This window comes from Rhinoderma darwinii, chromosome 4, assembly GCF_050947455.1.
Source record: "Rhinoderma darwinii isolate aRhiDar2 chromosome 4, aRhiDar2.hap1, whole genome shotgun sequence".
NCBI lineage: Eukaryota > Metazoa > Chordata > Amphibia > Anura > Rhinodermatidae > Rhinoderma > Rhinoderma darwinii.
In genome coordinates this window covers 313,780,458-313,802,751 of record NC_134690.1, presented here as the reverse complement: position 1 = coordinate 313,802,751, position 22,294 = coordinate 313,780,458, and the positions used below count along the sequence as shown (strand labels likewise).

At 43.5% G+C, this 22,294-nt stretch overlaps 1 protein-coding gene across 1 annotated transcript in view; it reads right to left on the bottom strand.

Moving 5' to 3' along the window:
• Nucleotides 1-22,294, bottom strand: part of THBS2 (thrombospondin 2) — a 223,322-nt gene that overhangs the window by 72,973 nt on the left and 128,055 nt on the right. The window contains exons 7-10 of the mRNA XM_075862740.1: nucleotides 20,359-20,452; nucleotides 19,854-20,024; nucleotides 19,587-19,763; nucleotides 17,266-17,439 (exon numbers count right to left, since the gene is read on the bottom strand). Coding sequence (XP_075718855.1) covers nucleotides 17,266-17,439; nucleotides 19,587-19,763; nucleotides 19,854-20,024; nucleotides 20,359-20,452 — 616 coding nt within the window. The remainder of the gene's footprint in view (nucleotides 1-17,265; nucleotides 17,440-19,586; nucleotides 19,764-19,853; nucleotides 20,025-20,358; nucleotides 20,453-22,294) is intronic.

The following is a 22,294-nucleotide window of genomic DNA, read 5'->3' as shown; positions in this document are numbered from 1 at the left end:
TATTAAATATATATTTTTGGGGTTTTATTGTCCCATTAAGGGACTTGAACATGCAATCGTTCTGATAATACACTGCAATACTTCTGCACTGTATTGTCCTCTGCCAGGGCTTAAAGGAACAGTATCAACGCAAATAATTTTTTTATATGTTAAAGATGTTAGTGCTGTAATAAAAACGTTTATATTCATTTGTGTGTTTGTGTTTTACTGTTTCTTATTTTTACACTTTTTCTTCCCTATGGGGGCTGCCATTTTTTGTTCCATTTCTGTGTGTGCCGATTAACGACACACACAGACATGGAACACGGCAGCCACAGTCCCATAGGGACTGCGAACGGCTCCCGTCCCATTGACTGCCGTGTACGGCGTCTGTGTGGGAACTGCGCATGCGCCGCTCCCACACAGTCCTATTCGAAATTGGCGCCGTCCGGCGCCATTTTCCTGTGGACCGGAAGTCGCGGCCGGACAGTAATATTACTACTTCCGGTCGCGGCTTCCGGACTTGTGCACATGGAACAGCGGCAGCAAACGGAGCGGACGGGCCAGAGGGAGCCGCGGCGGCAGGAGCAGGTAAGAGATTTCAATGTATGTTAGTGTTTGTGTGTGTTTACTACTATATGTAAACCTACTACACTGTGGGTTACCTCAAAAAATGGCGACACGCAGTGTAGCAGGTTAAACCTTTCAAACCCCTCGTTTATCCCGGCACTAGCCAGGATAAAGGAGGGGGGATGCTGAGAGCTCACTAGAGCGAGGGCTTTTAACCCAATGTTGCAATGCTGCAATTTTGGGAACAGCCCCATCTAGTGGCCAAAAATGGGTAGTATTATAAATTAGAAATAATTTATAATATTACATGGCTCGTGCCAAAAAAAAAAAAAATAATTTGAACAATGTTTAATCACCCACACACTAAATGTTTAATTTTTAAAAAAAAAACATGTTTTTAGGGCAACACCATGCCTTTAAAGAAGTGTTCCCAACCTTCTGCATTTTTGGCATATCCACAGGATATGCTATAAATGTCTGATAGATGTCTCTGCTCAGGGATTCACACTTATATTGAGAACAGGGGTCATCCGACCCATGTTTTGCATGGTGCGGAAACGCATCCGTTGCAAATGGTTTCCGTTTGTTACTGTTCTGTAAGGTTTTCGTTGTTTTGACCGAAAAACAATAGCATAGTCAACTATGAAACGGTGACAAACGGAAACCATTTACAACGGATGCGTTACCATTGAAATCAATGGTAATGCAAACGGAAAGCTATGGTTTCTGTTTGTTTCAGTTTGGGTTCCGTTCATGGGTTCCACTGACGAAAAAGGCAGATGGAACCCATGAACCGAGCCCCGAAGCAGATGTGAAGGAAGCCTAATTTAAACTGCCACTACTAAAATTCTTTCTCCATTAGGAGCTCCATATGGCAGATGAGTTGAAATACCGTTGGGAAGTTGAATGATGTTCTCATTTTCAGATCATATGATATTAGTTTACATAAAAAACTAAGTATAAACATATGTAGATAGACTGGAGGAAGGTTGCCTGACATATGCTTTAATTACATTGGATTGTTTACATTTAGAAGAGGACAAACAGATACAAAATCTAAATTATTTTTTTTTTGTAAAAGAAAATTGAAAACACACAAGCGCTGACTAACAAAGACATTTTACACACCAGTTTTAGGGCTCATGCACACATCCATGACCTTTAATACAGCCGCAAATCACGGATCTGCAAAACATGGACTGCACACGGATGGCTTCTATGTGCTTCTATGACGAATGAATAGAATGGCAGAGACTGATCTGCAAAAACGGACAGGAAAAAGACATGTTCTATAATTTGCGGAATGGACACACGGATCCGCAAAAAGAACATGTGTGCATGGCACAATAGAAATAAATGGGTCTGCGTGCTATCCGTTAAAAAACTGAAGAATTTCACTGAAGTGTGCATGAGCCCTTAGTATGAAACCTGCAGGAGTAATACGACTAATAATACATTTATAAATTTGCCACATCTTCTGTGGGCTAGAAAGGAAAATCTACAGCAGCAACGAGCCTCTCCCATCCGCAGTGTTCCATCCACTTTAGGGAAAAAGTGGAAAGAGCTGCGGAAAACGATAAGTCACAAATTAAAGTTAGGTCCAGAATTATTTGGACAGTGACACAATCTTCATGCTTTGGGCTCTGCATGCCACCAAATTGGATTTGAAGTGAAACAACGGAGATGCAATTGAAGTGTAGACCTTCAGGTTTAATTCAATTGCTGAACAAAAATATCCTGTGAAACGTTTAGGAATTGCAACCATTTTTCTACACTGCCCCTCATTTCAGGGGCTCAAAAGTAATTCGTCAAATTAACATTACCATAAATAAAATGTGTTTTTTTTCAATACTTTGCAGAGAATCCTTTAGAGGCAATGACTGCCTGAAGTCTGGAACCCATGAACATCACTAAACACTGGGTTTCCTCCTTTGTCATGCTTTGCCAGGCCTTTACTGCAGCTGTCTTCAATTGTTGCTTGTTTGTGGGCCTTTCTGACTTAAGTTTTCTCCGAAGCAAGTGAAATGAATGCTCAATCGCGTTGAGATCTGGAGATTGACTTGGTCATTTCAGAATATTCCACCCCTTTGCCTTAAAAAACTTCTGGGTTGCTTTCGAAGTATGTTTTGGGTCATTGTCCATCTGTACTGTGAAGCGACGTCCAATCAACCTTGCTGCATTTGGTTGAATCTGAGCAGAAAGTATATCCCTGAGCACTTCAAAACTCATCCGACTGCTTCTGTCTTCAGTCACATCATCAATAAACACTAATGACCCAGTGCCTTTGGCAGCAATGCATGTCCATGCCATCACACTGCCTCCACCATGTTTTACAGAGGATGTGGTGTGCTTTGGAGCATGAGCCGTACCAAGCCATAATTTCTTCCTCCCATCATTCTGGTACGGTTTGATCTTAGGTTTATCTGTCCAAAGAACACTTAGATGTTCTTTGGCAAAGTCTAATCTGGCCTTTCTATTTTTGAAGCTGATTATTGGTTTGCACCTTGTGGTGAACCCTCTTTATTTGCTATTATGAGGTTTTCTCTTTATAGTACACTTAGATACTGATACACCTACTTCCAGGAGAGTGTTTTTCATTTGGGTAGATGTTGTGAAGGGGTTTTTCTTCACCATGGAAAGGATTCTGTGATCATCCACCACTGTAGTCTTTCGTGGACGTCCAGGCCTTTTGGAGTTCACGAGATCACTATTGTGCTCTTTTTTTTCAAGAATGTACCAAACTGGTGATTTGGCCACTCCTAACATTTGTGCTATCTCTGATGGATTTCTTCATTTTTTTTCAGCCTAACGATGGTCCGTGACAAAGTCCATAGCAATATGTTGCCAGGGGGCATTGGGCACAGGCAGCGACTGGAGCAGGCCTGCCGGTTTGGAGTGGGCAACTTTATTTGCTGCGCACACCGTGCAGAAGGAGACAAAGTCCGCGATGTCTTTGAGCAGCGTGGGCAACCAGAACTGACGAGCGATCAAGTCTCGGGTCTTACGGACACCCGCGTGACCTGCCAGTTTGGAACTGTGTCCCCAGCGGAAGATTCTTCTTCTGTTTGCCAGATGCACAAAAGTCATCCCTCGAGGAATGTCTCTAACTTGCAAAGGGTTGACAGGGATGATGCAGGACGGATTAATAATATTCTGTGAAGACTCCATAGTGTCCTCTGTCTCGAATGACCTGGACAAGGCATCGGCCCTCACATTCTTGTCGGCCGGATGGTAGTGGAGCTCAAACTGGAACTGGGCAAAGAACAGCGACCACCTGGCCTGACGGGGATTCAGTCATTGGGCCGTCTGGAGATAAGTGAGGTTATTATGGTATGTGAATATCAAGATGGGATAAACTGCACCCTCTAAAAGATGTCCCCACTCCTCCAGAGCCAATTTGATGGCCAGTAACTCCGGATCCCCAAATCGAGTAGTTGCGTTATGCGGAAGAGAAGAGCCTGGAGTAATAGCCACATACCATTGACTTGCCCTTGGAGCCTCTCTGGAACAGGAGCGCACCAGCACCTACAGAGGAGGCAACCACCTCCAACGAGAACTGTCGAGAAACATCTGGATGATGGAGGATAGAGGCGGACATGAAGGCACTCTTGAGGCTATTAAATGCGGCTTCTGCTTCTGGAGTCCACATCTTGGCGTTCATGCCTTTCTTGGTGAGGTTAGAGATAGGAGATGTCAGTGAGGAAAAGTTTGGAATGAACTGTCGGTAGAAATTGGCGAATCCCAGAAGGCGCTGTATGGACCTCAAGCCTTGAGGGCGTGGCCGTTCCAGAATGGCCTTTACCTTTTCAGGATCCATCTTGAAACCTTGATTCGAGAAGGTGTAGCCCAGGAAGGGTAGAGCATCTTTCTCAAACACGCACTTCTCCAACTTGGCGTACAGACGATTCTCCCTTAACCGTAACAAAACTTGACGGACATGCCTCCGATGAGTCATTGGATCTGGAGAAAATATCAAGATGTCATCAAGATAGACCACAACACACACATAGAGGAGGTCACGGAAGATGTCATTAACGAACTCTTGGAAGACCGCGGGAGCGTTATACGAAGGGCATTACTAGATATTCATAGTGTCCGTCACGGGTGTTAAATGTCGTCTTCCATTTGTCACCCCGGTGAATCCGGCTTAGGTTGTAAGCCCCACACAGACCAAGCTTTGAAAAAACCTTGGCTCCACGTATGCGATTAAAACAGTTCAGAAATCAAAGGCAACGGATACCTATTTTTTACCGTGATCTGGTTGAGACCCCGGAAGTCAATGCAACGATGTAGAGAACCGTCCTTTTTCTTGACGAAGAAGAACCCGGCTTCTGCCGGGGAGGAAGACTTCCGTATAAAGCCCCTCTCCAAGCTCTCCTTAACATAGGCGGACATGGACAGAGTCTCTAGCAAGGAGAGAGGATATACCCTACCATGGGGAACTGATGCACCAGGAACTAGGTCGATAGGACAGTCATACGCCCGGGGTGGGGGCAGCGACTCCGCTTCTTTCTTGCTGAAGACATCCGAAAATGCAGAATAATGACCAGGCAATCCTGCCAAGGACTGAGGTAGAGGAGGCTGAGCCAATCGAATCTGTACCAGGCCAAGGTTGAGACACCTGGGACCCCACTGGAGAACCTCTCCAGAATTCCAGTCCAGGACTGGGGCATGTAGACGGAGCCAGGGCAGACCCAGCAGCACAGGATTGACAGCTATAGCCAGGACACCGAACGAGAGGAGCTCGGAATGGAGGGCTCGTACTTGGAGCCTCAGTGGCTTGGTCACAGCTACAATTGGGTCCGGCAGAGGTAGTCCATACACAGATGCAACCATCAACGGCCACTCCAGAGGGGTTGTGGGCAATTGGAGAAGATCCACCAGGTCTCTACGAATTAAATTAGCAGCAGATCCAGAGTCCAGATACGCAGAGGCCTGATGTGTTTTCTCACCGGACACTAAGGTCACGGGAATGGACAATTTAGACAAAAGTCCTTCTTTACCCAGGTTTGTCTCTCCCACCAACCCTAGGCTCTGGGGCTTTTGGGGACACAGACGGACAAGATGGCATCCGAGGCCGCAATATAGACAGAGTTCCGAGGTGCATCTACGATGTCTCTCCTGGGTAGACAGCTTAAACTGATCTGTCCTCACAGACTCCTTAGGAGGATCAGCATCTGAGGACAGCAGGGGTTGCTGCAAAGTAGGAACCGGACTAGGAACTCATCCCTCCCTATGAGCTTCTTGGAACCGTTCTTGGATCCTTATATCAACCTGGGCGGCCAGAAGGATGAGGTCATCCAGGGTAGATGGTAGATCTCGGACGGCAAGCTCGCCCTTAATCCTAGGAGATAGTCCCTGCCAGAATGTAGCCACCAGGGCCTCATTGTTCCACAACAGTTCTCCCACCAGGGTGCTGAAGTGGATGGCGTACTCGCTCACGGATGTGTCTCCCTAGCATAGGTTCAGCAAGGAGGCGGCTGCAGACGAGACTCGATCAGGCTCAAACACCATGCGAAATGTCCGTAGGAACCCCTGGAAGTCACGGGTCTCAGGTCCTTGTCTCTCCAAGATAGCTTTCGCCCATGCAAGGGCCCTGCCAGTGAGGAGAGAGACGATGAAAGCGACTCTTGCGCCATTAGACGAGAATGCCCTTGCATACAGGCTAAAGTGAATCTGGCAGTGGTTCAAAAATCCACGGCAGGTCCTCGCGTCGCCATCATAGCACTCAAGTAGCGGCAAAGAAAACCTGGGATCAGCACTGGTGTAGTTGGAGGATCAGTACTGCCAGGAGGTGTAGTAGGAGGAACGGCAGCTTGCATCTCCAGCCGACGTGCAATAATCAATGCCTGGAGGAGTTGGTCCTGTCAAGACCGGAGGTCTAGCATATCCGCACGCATCTCCTGTGACGTCGTCATGGTCTTGGATTGACCAGCAGGGTCCATGGCCTGAGCCTACTGTCACGTTGGGTCCGTACCACCCTGACGGTATGGCAGCTGGTCAACAGGACAAAGGTCATAGTCTATAGTTTGTATAGTGTACCTGTGGTAGCTCAGACAGTAGCAAGACATGGGACTACGCAGCAGGCAAGCGCCAGACGTGAAACACAGCACAGCACGACTTCAGCTCAAAACACCACTTGACCAGGATAGGGCGGGATACAGGTTTACAGGTAGAAGGACCGGGAAACACTGGGAACTGGAAAACACTTAGGAGACCATTTGAATAGATATACTAGGATAACGACAACAAGGCTCAGGCAAGATAGGAAGGGGCAGAGCCCTTCTTATAGTCCAGGGTGCTCTGGAAGCAATAAGCTCAATCTCACACCAGTGTGCGCTCCAAGGCTGACTGAGCTCGCGAGCGCACCCTGGTGGTCACTGTGGAACAGGACGGCCACATGTGCAGACATCTCTGGAGAGAACGGCGTCAACCGGATGGAAGAAGTTCCTGGTCAGCGACCACAGACGTTACAGCGGTACAGTAATTTAAAAAATATATATACTAGAGAGATATAAAAAGATAGACTTTGTGTAACATTATCTAGCCATTCTGCATCTTTAACCCTAATCATGGCCGGCCTTAGCTATGTACGACATGTGCGGTCGCACAGGGCGCCGGCCACCATGCTGTAATGGGGGGCGCCAGTGGGTACAAGCCGAAGAGAGGAGAAATTTTCCTTCCTCTCCATGGCTGTGTGAAGTGAGCGCTGATTGGAGGAGCAGCAGCAGGTGCTTCTGTCTGCTCCACCAATCGGCACAGCCTGTACTGCAGTGTCACTCAGAGCCTCACGCAGCTCCTTCCTGCTGTGCTGCTGCCTCGGAGCTCCAGTGTCAGGTAAGAGCAGAGGCTTTAGCTTAATCTATGTTTATTTATGTGCTGTGTGAGGGAGGAGGAAAGAGGGAAGGGGTTAAGTGATGTGTAACAGGATGTTTTTTTTTTGTCTTTTTCTTTAAAAGATCGATTTTGTGGGGGAGGGGAGACTACGTTATAGGTGATTTAAGTGTGTATTTTTTACAGATCGATTTTGAAGGTGAGGGGACATTGCCCTAAATGCTATAGGAGTGTGGGGGGATTCTTTATACATGTATTTTGTGAGGAGGGGGACTTCTGTATAGTTTATTTTGTGGTGTAGGAGCTTATTATGAATCATGGGGAGGGGAACTTAGCGTTCTGTATGGGGAGAAAGGATTCTTTAGGGAACGGCCACACGGAGCGGCCCTCACACTGTCGCAACGCGGCCAACAACCACGCTGGCACTATGTAAGAGCGGCTGTCAAATACCTTGTTAAGGGGTATTCCGGTTACATTCGCATGCACACTGCCGCTTCATTCATTCTCTAAGGGAGCGCCGGAGATAGCCGAGTGCAGTGTTCTGCTTTTTCCGGCGCTCCCATAGAGAATGAATAGAGGGTAAGTTGTTGTAAGTTGTTGTAATTTGCAAAATCGTTGGGCCATAAAGGGTGTATTAATTCATGGCCGCACGTTAACGCGGGTAAACCGTCCCTTTATCTGCAAAATCGTGCGGCCATGAATTAATACACCCTATATGGCTGCACGATTTTGCAAATTACCCCCTATTCATTCTCTATGGGAGCGCCGGAAAAAGCCGAACACTGCACTTGGCTACCTCCGGCGCTCCCATAGAGAATGAATGTAGTGGCAGTGCGCATGCGAATGTAACTGGAATACGTGCGGCCACTAACAGGCTGTTTGAAAGCCGCACTGAACATGGTGCCGGCGTGGTTGTTAGCTGCATTGCGACCGTGTCAGGGCCGCTACATGTGGCCTTACCCGTAAGCTGGATTCACACGAGCGTGGCGTTTTTGCGGACGCAAAAACGCGGCGTTTTGCGCGCGCAAAAACCACTTGACAGCTTCGTGTGTCATCAGTGTATGATGCGCGGCTGCGTGATTTTCGCGCAGTCGCCATCATAGAGATGAGGCTAGTCGACGTCAGTAAATAGTCACTGTCCAGGGTGCTGAAAGAGTTAACTGATCGGCAGTAACTCTTTCAGCACCCTCAACAGTGAATTTCGATCACAATATCGAGCAACCTGTTAAAAAAAAAAAGACGTTCGTACTTACCCAGAACTTCCCTCCCGGCCGTTGCCTTGGTGACGCGTCCTTGGTGACGCGCCTCTCTTGACATCTGGCCCCACCTCCCTGGATGACGCGGCAATCCATGTGACCGCTGCAGCCTGTGCTTGGCCTGTGATTGGCTGGAGCTGTCACTTGGACTGAATTGTCATCCCGGGAGGTCAGACTGGAGGAAGAAGCAGGAAGTTATCGGTAAGTCAGAACTTCTTGTTTTTTTACACGTTAATGTATATTGTGAGCGGAAGTCACTGTCCAGGGTGCTGAAACAGTTTAACTCTTTCAGCACCCTGGACAGTGACTATCTCCTGACGTCGCGTACCGGAAATTTTTTTGCCGGGTTTGGTCAAAACGAGTTCGGCCGAACCCGGTGAAGTTCGGTTCGGTTGTCCGGGTTCGCTCATCTCAGACACTCCGTTTGGATGTTTGTAAACAGAAAAGCACGTGGTGCTTTTCTGTTTACATTCAGAGTTTGACAGCTCTTGCGCGAATCACGCAGTTCACACGGAAGTGCTTCCGTGCGGCATGCGTGGTTTTCACGCACCCATTGACTTCAATGGGTGCGTGATGCGCGAAAAACGCCCAAAGAACGGACATGTCGTGACTTTTTTTCAGCGGACTCACGCTGAGTAAAAATCACGCACATGTCCGCACGGCCCCATAGACTAATATAGGTCCGTGCAACGCGCGTGCAAATCACGCGCGTTGCACGGACGTTTTTCCCGTTTGTCTAAATAAGCCATTAGAGATAATATTTTTTGGGGAGAGCAACTTGATTATAAGGGTAGGAACACACAGGGCAGATACGTAAAACTACACAGTGTATACATCATGAGAACTGCAGGGAATTTCACCTGAAAAACTGCACCAAATTTTGGTGCAGTTTTTTGGGCGGAAAGACTGCAGAAATAAATTTTAAAAAAAGCTAATACTCCCGGCCGTAGTCCCTCTCTCTCTGAGCGTAGCCCGGCCTCCTGCGATGACGCTGTAGTCCATGTGACCGCTGCAGCCTTTGATTGGCTGCAGCTGTCACATGGGATGCATCGTCATCCCTGGAGGCCGGGCTACGCTCAGAACAGAATACGCATCGCTATGACTACGGCCGGGTGTATTACCTTTTTTTTTCTCATTTGAGATTAACGATAAGCAAAGTTTTTATCATTGATCTTCTCCTTTGTTAACACTCACCAAATATCATTATAATTGGTCAGAAAGGAGCGAATCATGATGATAATTGGCTAAACTAAATAGGCCTTTAATGGGGGTATATTCAGGCTTAGTGCCTAGGGCAGCGTGAGATGTAAATACGGCCCTGATAAAGACGCAGATACTATTGAACACTATAGCAGAGCAGGGAGGTATCTCCCTGCTCTGCGATCTACTAGGCTGGTGGTTCCCAACATGAGGTTCCCATGAGAACCCTCCAGGGGTGCCGCGACACTCCTCTGGACAACTGCCACGGACGTGCTTTCTCTCCTCCTCATAGCGCGAAGTGGATGTGAGGAGGAGGAGATTTTTTACAGAACCCCTGTAGATAGCACCCCCCGACTAAATGGACAGAGACGTCAGGGGCTTCTCCTGGAGTGGAATCCCCGGTCACAGCGTCTGCAATGCTGAGGACAGGGATTCCGCTTCAGGAGTTTTGTTGCCCCTGATGTCACTGTTCATATATGGACAAAGACATCAAGCACTCCGTCAAGGAGCGGAATCCCCAGCCACAGGGAGCTACAGTGGCGCTATCTACAGGAAGGGAGTGCTACCTACATGGGGGCTGTGTGGCACTACCTACAAGGGGGCTGTGCGGCAAGGGGGGGATTTGTGACACTAATTACTAGGGATGCACAATGCATCGAAACTTCGATACGGTTTCGATACTGTGCATCCCCAAATGGTTCGAGCCACACAGCTAAGTATAGTAATACATGATGAATGAGAGCGGGGCTTCGGCTGTGTAATACAGCCATTGCCCCGCTCCTGAGTCCTGACAAGTGCGCGCCGCGAGGATGATGCGATGCGGCTAGCGCTGCACTAATGAGCGGCGGCACTGAAAACAGAACATGGCGGCCGCACTGCTCACCTCATGCTGACCGCGCGTGCACTTAATGTCAGGAGCGGGGCAATGACTGTATTACACAGCCGCAGCCCCGCTCTATAACGGCGGAGATCAGAGAAACCGCTCATCTCCGCCGCTATTCTCCTGAATGCTGCGATCAAAGCTGACTGCAGCATTCAGGGGAAAGTGAGGAGGGGGGATGCCCCTGGATCGCGTCACAGGGAATTCCTGTGAAGCAATCGAGGGCCACACAATATATGGGCAGACAGCACAGGGTCCATTGAAGGACCCCAGGGCTGTCCTACCATATTTCCTGTTGTTAGGGCATACTGAGGTATGTCCTAACAACTGCCTGTGTACTATCCGTCCACAGGCTAATGTACTGGCATATATCTGATATATGCCAGTATATTAAAGTTTAAAAATAAAGTAAAAACATAACGTAATGTTAAATTTAAAAAAATACACATACACCTTTTTTTTTTTACAATAAACATTAAAATAAGTCTCAATATATAAAATATACACACATTCGGTATTGGCGCGGCCGTAATAACCTGCACAACAATTTTTTGCGTCATTTATGATGTGTACGCTGTAAAAAATAAATAAAAAGAAACTTCTTTCACTTATTAATGTGGGGCACGAGGTGTGATGAATTTAACCTCCATGTGCCTCAAATTAATAGTAATTAACCCCATCATGTACCTCACACATTAACCCATTATGACTGAGAAACATGATGGGATTAATTACTATTAATGTGAGGCAAATGGAGGTTAAATTCAGCATCACACCTCGTGCCCCACAACAGAAAATGGAAGAACTTTTTTTTATTACTGTTGGCAAAGTATCGTTTTGGTATCGAAATCGCAATACTACACAAAGTATCGGTATCGAAGTCCAAATTCAGGTATCGTGACATCCCTACTACTGTGGCACGAACTGTGGCTGTGTGGCACGAACTACAAAAGGGCTGTGTGGCACTATCTACAGGGGGCTGTGTGGCACTACCTACAAGGGGGCTGTGTGGCACGACCTACAAGGGGGCTGTGTGGCACGACCTACAAGGGGGCTGTGTGGCACTACCTACAGGGGGCTGTGTGGCACTACCTACAAGGGGGCTGTGTGGCACGACCTACAAGGGGGCTGTGTGGCACGATCTACAAGGGGGCTGAGTGACACTATCTACAGGGGGCTGTGTGGTACTATCTACAGGGAGCATCTGTAAGTGGCGGGCTTGATTTTCATTTTACTGTGAATGGGGGGCTGATGGTCGTTTTACTGTGAGTGGGGGGCTGATGGTCGTTTTACTGTGAGTGGGGGGCTAATGGTCATTTTACTCTGAGTGGACGGGCTGATGGTCATTTTAGGGTATGTTCACACGGCAGCCTCCGTTACGGATGAAATTACGGAGCTGTTTTCAGGAGAAAACAGGTCCGGAATTTCAGCCGTAATGGCATGTGCAGGCGCTTTTCACTGCGTCCATGACGGACGTAATTGGAGCTGTTTTTCCATGGAGTCAAGGGAAAACGGCTCCAATTACGTCTCAAGAAGTGACAGGCACTTCCTTGACGCGTCTATTTTACGCGCCGTCTTTTGACAGCGGCGCGTAAAAAAAATGACCGTCGGCACAGAACATCATAAGACCCATTCAAATGAATGGGCAGATGTTTGCTAAAACGCCCGAATTACGTCCGTAAATAGTGTGTGTGAACCCAGCCTTACTGTGAGTGGAGGGGCTGATGGTTATTTCACTGTGAGTGGGGGGCTGATGGTTATTTCACTGTGAGTGGGGGGGGGGGCTGATGGTCTTCAAGTGGTTTCCACCTCTGACCTCCAATTGAAATTAATAGTAGGAAGAAAATAGCTGTGGCACTCGTTTGGAGCTTTTTTTGCTGCGTCTTTTGCATTCGCTTCAACAGCTTAAAAAAGAACGCAAAAAAAACCCCATCAAATAACGCTGTCAATTCAAAAGCAGATTTTTTCTGCCTTACAAAAAACGCTGTGTGAACATACCCTAAGAATGTAGTGCTTATTTTTAGCTATTTTCTGTCTTTCTCGAAACAATTTTTGGTATTTTTTTTTCCAGGGGTGGCTCAAGTCCGAAAAGCCTATGAGGCGCAGGGACAGGATCCCTGCGCAGTTGGCGTGATGACATCTCTGGATCAAGCCGGCCTATGCAAGGATCCTGTCAGGTGGAGGTGGGGGGGCAGTATGGCACTGTCTACAAGGGGGATGTGGGGGGCTGTATGGCACTGTCTATAAGGGGGGATGTGGGGGCTGTATATCACTCTCTACAAGGGGGAGGTGGGTGCTGTATGACATTGTCTACAAGGGGGCGGTGGGGGGCACTGTGTACAAGAGGGAGGTGGGGCTGTATGGCACTGTCTACAAGGAGGAGGTGGGGGATTTATTGCACTGTCTACAGGGAGGCTGTACGGCACAATCTACAGGGGCACTTTCTACTAGGGGGGCTGTCGGGGCATTATACACTGTGGAGGCCACTAAGTGGACATCATACTGTGTAGGGGCACTACAGGGGGCAATATAATGTGTGTGGCACTTAGGGGGCATAACACTGTGTGGGCACAATTAGAGGACAAATTACTGTGTCCTTGAAGGCGTTATAATATATTACATTATTAAATATTATTATTATACTGTGTGTGGGGCACTAAAGGGGCATTACACTGTGTGGGGGCACTATATAGGGCATTATACTGTGGGGAGGAATTATGCTTTTTTCATCTCTTTATGACAATCACAAGTTATTTTAAAATTATTAATAAAATGTCTTCTGTTTAAATACTACAGCCAGTATGCGTAACTCTATTGACTATGATGTATGCAAGTGTTACATTACATGTAGGAAATATAAAGTTTCTACCCTTGAGCTGTATTTTATTCTCACTTTCTAATATCAGCTTTCACTGAATAAATGTTTCAGTTACCACATCTGACATTCCCAGTAGTCCAAGTGTTTAGCCTTCAACTTCATATTTTTAAAATCATCTAAGGGAATTTTCAGGAAATTGTAGTAAAGCCTAAACTCTAATATTGTTCTTAACAATCTGGTATGCACAATAGTACACATTCTTTAACTGGTTCCCGACCGCTGGCTGTGTTTTTACGGCCAGCGGTCAGGGTGATTAAAACCTGAGCCATAGACTTTTTACGGCTCGGGTTTTAACTTGCTGCCTGAGCGATCGGGCAGCTGAATGTCGAGTCTCCGGCTGTCAGTGACTGCTTCTGTCCTCTCTGATCACGTGTACACAACGCTCAATGAGCGCGGTGTATAGGAATAGGGGCAGCGGCCGAGCCACTGTCTATTCCTCCCGGTGTTCATGTGACTGGTCACATGATCGCCGGGTGCCGTTACTGACAGACTGCTGCTGGGTCTTACTAGACCCAACACAGCCCTATTAGTGACGATCGTCACTATGAGGGGGCTGATTTCCCCTGTAACTGGGGCTGCTGCACAGCTCCAGTTACAGTGGAAAAGATGGTGTAAAAGAATGAAAAAAAATATATAAAGTTCCCCAAAGGTCTTTTTTGACCTTTGAGGGACAGACCATAGTAATAAAAAAATAGTAAAGTGCAAAAAAAATTAATAATAAATACTCATAAAATACCCACGCCAAAAAAAAAACGTTCCCCCCCCCCCGCCAATCATTGTTGTAACGTTAGCGCTGACCCAATTACCCTAATATAGACATGTAATATATTAAAATTTATGGTAGACAATGATGATCACAAATAAAAGGTCTATTTTAGGGTAAAACTATGTTATTACCAAAAAAGAATAGCTGAAACGTAAAAAGGCTTATTTTTTTACTATTATTTTCAAACTTTATGAATAAAAATTCTAAAATAGCAAAAAGGATGTGTATAAAAATGATAAAAAAAAAAGAAACCTGCATTGTCTACGGAAAAAACATCGCTAAAATCACATCGTTAGCCCAACAAATAAAAAAGTTATAGCCATTTAACTAACACGTTCTAAAAAGGGCTAAACGGTGTATAGTCCTGAAGGCTCAAAATAGCCCGGTCCTGAACTGGTTAAGAAACACATTGCACCTTTACTCTACGCATGTTTTCTCAGAGTTTGGAATTCATAAAAGCAGCTGTTCTAGATCTCTGCTTTTAGATACATGCACAGAAGTTTCTGGGAATCCATTCAAAATTGTGTTCATATCCCATACCTTTATATTATATTTTCCTTTTGCCTACTTTAGCTCCTTTGCTAACATTAATATAAAGCAGATGGATTAAATGAGGACAGGGCATGATCTTTACTATAGAAAAACGCGAATTCTGAACCACTGCGCTTTTTGTAACCTCATCCCCATGCACACGACCGAGCAGTATTTACGGATGGGCCGCAGAGTGTCATCCAAATATGAGGACCGTGCTCACAGTAATAACTATAGTAGAATGGTCCAAAAATAGGACATGTCCTATTTTTTGCGGCTCATTTCAATGCCCCGGACACACACCTGTAAATATACGGGAAGGTGTCTGCGGCCGATTGAAATGAATGCGTCAGGAATTTATACGTCAGTATTTTATATGTGGGGAAATGCTCCTGGCAATTATGTCTAATATACCCATAGAGTTCTTGGCTATAAATATGCCAAAATAGTATCCCATTGGCATACATTTGGCCAGTATACCTTTTTTTATTTCAACATGACCCAGAATATTAAATTGAGACAATACAATCACCTAACAATTTCTCCACCATTCCTGCACTGCAGATGACTTGCTTCCTCACCACTCTCTGTGTACGTGGCAATGTTACATAGTACAGTTGAAAAAACACATATGTCCATCAAGTTCAACCAAGGGACAAGATATGGATAAACAATAGAACTTTACTTTACCCCTATTGATCCAGAGAAAGGTAAAAATAAAATAGTCTCAAGTGGCGATCAGACTGGATCAACATTTAAACAAGAATTCTATACATTGACACAGGAGCTCATACTTTTTTTTGTTCCAAGACATTTTCTAAGCCTTTTTTGAAGCCATCTACTATTACTGCTGTCACCAACTCCTGAAGTAGACTTGCCTTGTCCTCTTGTCTTTTGAGGGGGTTTTGCATGGAACAGCTATTAACCATATTTTTTGTATGGGCCATTTATATACTTACACAAGTTAATCATGTCCCACCTTACTTGTCTTTTTTCAAGACTAGATAAATGTAATTATTTTAATCTTTCCTTATAACTAAGGCTCTCCATGCCCCTTATTAGTTCAGTTGCTTTCCTTTTTATTTTTCCCAACTCCAGGGCATCCTTTCTATGAACTGGAGCCCAGAACTGAGCTGCATATTCTAGATGAGGCCACACTAAGGCTTTGTAAAGTGGTAATAGTATATCCCTGTCCCGTGAGTCCATGCCTCTTTTAATATAGGATCATATCCTATTGGCTTATGCTGTTATTTAGTCTATGATATAGAAGTACAGCCAGAACCTTCTCAACAAGTGACGCTCCCAGATTTACTCCCTCTAGTACATAAGATGCATGCAGATTATTAGTACCCACATGCATAACTTTACATTTGCCAAGTGGATGCCCAATGCCTCAGTGTGTTTAAGTCAGCTTGTAATTTATGAACATCTTCCATATACTAAACAATACTACATAGCTTAGTGTCATCCGCCGCCCAAAATAAAGAAACCGTACTATTAATCCCATTTTCTATATAATTAATTAATAAATAAATTAAATAATATTGGTCCCAGCACTAAACCTTGGGATACACCAAATACAACCAAGGACTATTTAGAGTAGGAATCCTTAACCATTACTCTCTGGATACCGTCCTTGTGCAGATTTTCAATCCAATTACAAACTATACTTTCTAAAGATATAGACCTTCTTTTTTTTTTTTTTTTTTTCGATTTAATAATTATTTTATTGTTCAATAATAAATATTACAATATTACAGACAAACATATAATACAATTATTTATTTTCCCCATAGTTATTGTACTCTTCATTTGTTGGAACGCATATATGTATAGAGCCTTGTAAATTAGGTGATCTGACTGCCAACATTTATCTTTTCTATTTTTGTCTGTGCTGATGGGAGGATAGGAGGGAGGGCTGAGACATAAGGTAGAGGGGGAGATCTTTCCTTTTTTTTATCTTATTGCCTTTCATATACATATATACATATATATACAAAATGTGAAAAAAAAATTCAATAGAATGTGTTAAAACCCACCCCCAAATAATAGTTTACCTCATTGCCAATAGACTCCCATGTTAAAAAAGTATATATTTAACTAATACCTCTTTTTTACTAGATGGCATAAAGTTGTATTGACGTGGTATCATGACAAATTGTATAAGTTAACACAATTCAAGAAAAGTTAAAGGTAAACACATCTGTACAAAATTCAAATTTAGCAGCAAAAAAATAAATAAAATCACAGATGATATGACATATTCTCCTGTTAAGAAGACTAACCAGCAAACTGAGGATAGGATATTATATGTGCAATTATATATTTACTAATAAGTAACAGTAATTTTTTTATATACAATGTATCTTACCTATAGGACAGTCTTGACTGTTACACATTTCTTCTTCTTTAGTATCTCCAGAACATTTCTTTCCTCCATATTGTGCCCTTGGGTTATTACAGATACGAGACCTCTCTCGTAGACCTCCTCCACAGCTCACACTGCAAGCAGACCATGGTGACCAAGGTCCCCATTTCCCATTAACTGAAATATGAAAGAAACAATAAATATATTAAAGTAATTTTTAATCATGAAAGCTGAATAATGTGAATTGCAAGGCCATTATGTCATTTAATGCCTTATCGTTATGATATTCATGAAATGCTCTTTAAGAGCATTCATATAGAATTGCAAAGCCATTTTTTCATTTTACGGATTTCTAGCCTTAATTAATAATATCCAAATTTTGTCCAAAGGATTTTAACTGTTTGTGGCCCTGTGACAAAATATATAGGTGCTAATATTACCCCTCTATAAATCCCTTGTAATACCACATCTTGAATATGGAATTCAGTTTTGGGCTCAAGATTGTAAAAAGGATATATGAGAACTGGAGAAGGTTCAAAGGCGGGCAAATAGATTATTAAATGGGATGGGAGTTGTCCCTACAATGAAAAGCCAGAGAAATTAGGCTTGTTTAGCTTGAAAACATAGGTGCCTTAAAGGTGATTTTATAAGTAAATGTGTGGTCCGAACTAGCACATAATCTGTTCTTTCCATTGCGTGTGGAAGAAAGAAGTTTCAGACATCAATATATGAAAGGGTACTTTACAGTTAGGGCACTTTTACAGAGGCCAATTATCAGGCAAATGAGCATTCACAAAATTCCAAATCATTGCCTTGTGCAAACAGGGCAACGATCCGTCAATGACTGAGCAAACGCTCATTCATCGGCTGATGTGATCGTTTCTGCAGCCTAAAATATTATCGTTATCGGCAGCACATATCCATGACACAGCTACTAGAGGAAAGGGAGTCCATAAGTATATCTGGCTGGCATATGAAAAAGATAGTAACATATAATAGAACAAGACTAGTTTTCAGTAACAATAAATCTGTAAAAGTTAAAAACTAGTGCAATGGAAAACTGGGGAAGTGGCCCACTATAACCAATTAGATTTCAGCTTTAATTTTTCAAATGTATATTTAAACATGAAAGGGCAGCTGTCCTAGTTTTTCCCTTGCATTATTTATTTTAGTATTTTTCCATACATGTCCTTTATACCTATGTCTGCATTTCTTCTCATAATCACCAGAACGGACTAAACCAAAAATCTCAGTCATTCGGAGTCCAAGTCACTGAGACGGCTAATGGTTTGATCAGGCAAATGGGGGTGAATAGATGTGCAACTGCTCATCTTCAAGACCCCTCTAAATGTGACCCTCAGGGAGCACATATTCTCTCGGGTTGGTAAGAGGGATAATAACATGAAGAAAAGATCCTATGTCCCCACCTGGGGTCACTGGAAGACTTTACAGAGATGACAATAACCGGATGTGATCTTTCTTCCTGCTGTCACTTGCAGTTTCCTCCTTCCATTTCCTCACCTAACTTTGCAGCTTTAAGCCAGGTACAATCTAAAAGCTAAGATTCTGGGCTTTACCTAAGCTTTATCCCTTTTATGTTAGATTTGGCAAGAATTTAAAGCCATGATGTATTAAATACGCGAATAGTAGTGAAAAGGTTAAAAATTCAATAAAATTTTATTTAAAAATAAAAAGGGTTATCGATTTAGGAGAACGCCTTTCATATATCCACATGAACATTGGGGCAGGTGTACTCATACAGTCTAAGATTTATACAGTGTAAAATTAGATAAGGCAGTCAGAAGATGTGCCAAATTCATCACAATGCTGTATGATAAATTTGGCGTATCTTAATTGACCTGCTAGACACCATGCTCCTTATACACCCTTTGATTTGGCTTAGCATGCGACAGAATTTTGTTCAGTTTTTTTTGTCACAGGATGCACATATGAAGCCACACACCCTTTTCCAATACGCTTTGACCCTTAATTAGAACACTTTTAAAAAGTGTCTAGTAAGATGCAAACATCTGGTTTAACAAGAAATGTGGCAAAAGCTAAAAAGCGCCAGATTTTGGAGAAATTTACGACACATTTGAGCAGCAGACACATTAAAACTGTCCTAATGTGTTATACAACGTACAGCCAAATGTTTCTCCAATGTATTTCCAAAATTGTGTGGCTGTGCACAAATCAAGTCAGGGTGTCAATTTCTGTATTTAGAAAAGTGTATTATCAAATACATTTTTAAGTGTATTCATTTGTTATGGTCTTAAGAAGAAATCCGAATAATAGTATACATTAAAAAGTAAATAAACACATACTTGGGCATGGTACACCTTCACATTCTTTTGTTTCACGTCCAGTTCCCATGCAGTTTTTACCTCCAAGCTGTGGCTTGGGAGAGTTGCACAAACGAATACGAGTAATATTACCAATTCCACAAGTTACGGAACATGCAGACCATGGTGACCAGTGACTCCAACCACCATCCTGACGTACTTTTAAAAACAAAAATAAAGCAAATGCAATTAAAAATATAAAGGTATAAATTGTTCCTAGTGATAAATTATGCATCATTCTGCTCTTACTGCGGTTGTCACATTTTCCAAGAGTGCATGTTCTTGTTTGGATTGATGAACCAGTGCATGTCCTGCTAGTAGCATCACATGACCTTCCACGTTGTTGAGTTCCAGAGCCACAAGTCACTGAGCATTCTGTCCATTCAGACCATGGAGACCAGCCAGCTTCACTGTCTGATGCTATTAAAATACAGAATACAATACCTACATAAATATTGCAAACTAAACTGACTTATTTTCTAAATTTGAAATATTTTACTAGCATTTTCACAAATGTATTTTTCTATTTAATGTGCAAAAGTAAAAAGTTAAATGAACAGTTATTTTTAATTAAGGTATATCTATTAGTAAAATTGTGAATATATCTATCTATTAGTAAAATATTAGCTCCTATGTGTAGAAATTTTTCCCTTCCCTTTTCCCATCCCTTGGTTGAACTTGATGGACATGTGTCTTTTTTCAGCCGTACTAACTATGTAATATAGATTTATTTTAACAATAATATAATACTTACAGAAACATACAGGGCAACACTCTCCTTCAACAAATGTTGGGCTGTCACAGTGCACGGTTGGGCATGTAATCTGGTGGCAAACTGTTTTTGAACTCTGTTAAAGAAAATTAAACCAACAAATTAAAAAAGGACATAAATCCCAGCAATTCCTTCCTTAATATCCTCTTATCTTATTTTGTCTGTTATTGCAATTAAAACTGAGAAAAATGAGATGCATTTGTCTATATGGGTGCCAGAAGACCAGCCTCCCCCACCTTCTTCTCCTCCCAATCATGTGCCCGACTGTAACATAACTGGTTGCAGAAAGGGCCTTTACCCATTGCACTGCCTACAATAGGAGACAAAAACATGAATCCTTGCCCACTAGGAAAAGTGCCACCTCTTCAACCGCCTGTCAAAAAAAAATGGAATAAATAAGGAGGAAATTAAAAGACCACTAAACATACAAAATGCACAAATAAATAAATCTAAAAAAATCTCAGCAATTCCTCCCTTAATTTCCTGCTTCCCTTTGGTTCTATTTTGTCTCATATTGCAACTCATACTTAGAAATATATTCTTTGTGTCCCAGGAGATCAGATATTTCCCCCCTCCTTTTCCGCACAATGCTCTATCAGCCTATAAGACAACTGACTACAGCAGTAGCCTCCCTGTCTGAAGTAGAACACATAGATTGTCAATACCCGCTCTCAGTCATTCACCAGTCTGAAATGGAACAGATTAGCAGGAAATTAGCCCCTGTGTTCTCTGCAGGATTTCAACAAAACTGTTTGTTTCAGGTACATGCAAATAATTATGTAGCCTGACAAACACTGGGACAGGTTTATCTCCTGTTTACTTTAATTATTTACTTCTAGGTTTAGTGTTCCTTTAACCGGTGTGTTCTCTAAGATTTCTACAAGGGTGCAGTCACACGCGGCTAATTTTGTTGCAGAAATCAGTTCCATTTAACTGAATCAAACTTGCAGAAATCCGCACGCCTGCTGTAGAAACAACCACATTCAAATGAATGGAACTAATTTTCAGTCACAGAAATTTCTTAAACAAAATTTGCCACGTGTGACTGCTCCCCAAGACTGTTTTAAAGAAGCTCTGTCACCAGATTATACGTGTCCTATCTCCTACATAATCTGATCGGCGCTGTAATGTAGAGAACAGTGGTTTTTATTTTGAAATACGATCATTTTTGAGCAAGCTATGAACAACTTTAGATTTATACTAATTAGTTTCTTAATAGACTACTGGGCGTTTTTCATACACTTCTTATCGTTCCAGCCCAGCTTGTTTCACTGCACACACAGTGTGATCTCGCTGTGAATGACAGCACAGCGTGATCTCGTGAGATCACGCTGTGCTGTCACTTACTCACACATTAACTTTACCGAAGTGTCTTGATAGTGAATAGACATTGCCTCCAGCCAGGATGCTGTGTGTCACGAGATCTCACGAGATCACGCTGTGTGTGAAGTGAAAGAAGCTGGGCTGGAACGATGAGAAGTGTATGACGCTGATTGGTCAGCGTCATACACTTCTCTTTACAACGCCCAGTTGGTAAAAAGGTAAAAAAAACTCCCAGTTGTCTATTAAGAAACGAATTAGCATAAGGCCTCATGCACACTTCCATCACCATTTTAACGGCTGTTTTTCACGGATCCGTGTGTCCGAGATTGGAAAAGTGTGCTTCCCGTGTGTACTCCGTGTACACTTTCGTGTTTCAGTTTCTGAGAGGAAACTGAAACCCGTTCACACTATGTACACGATATTGTGAGTGCCGCACGTGCTATTCCCTGTCCAGGGGTACTCACTGTCTGGGGTGCTGAAAGAGTTACTGACTATCAGTGCAGCCCTTTAAGGGCATGACCAGACGTGGCGGAATTGCTCTGGATTTCCGCTGCGGACAGTCCGCTGCGGAAATCCGCAGCGTACACGTTTCTCA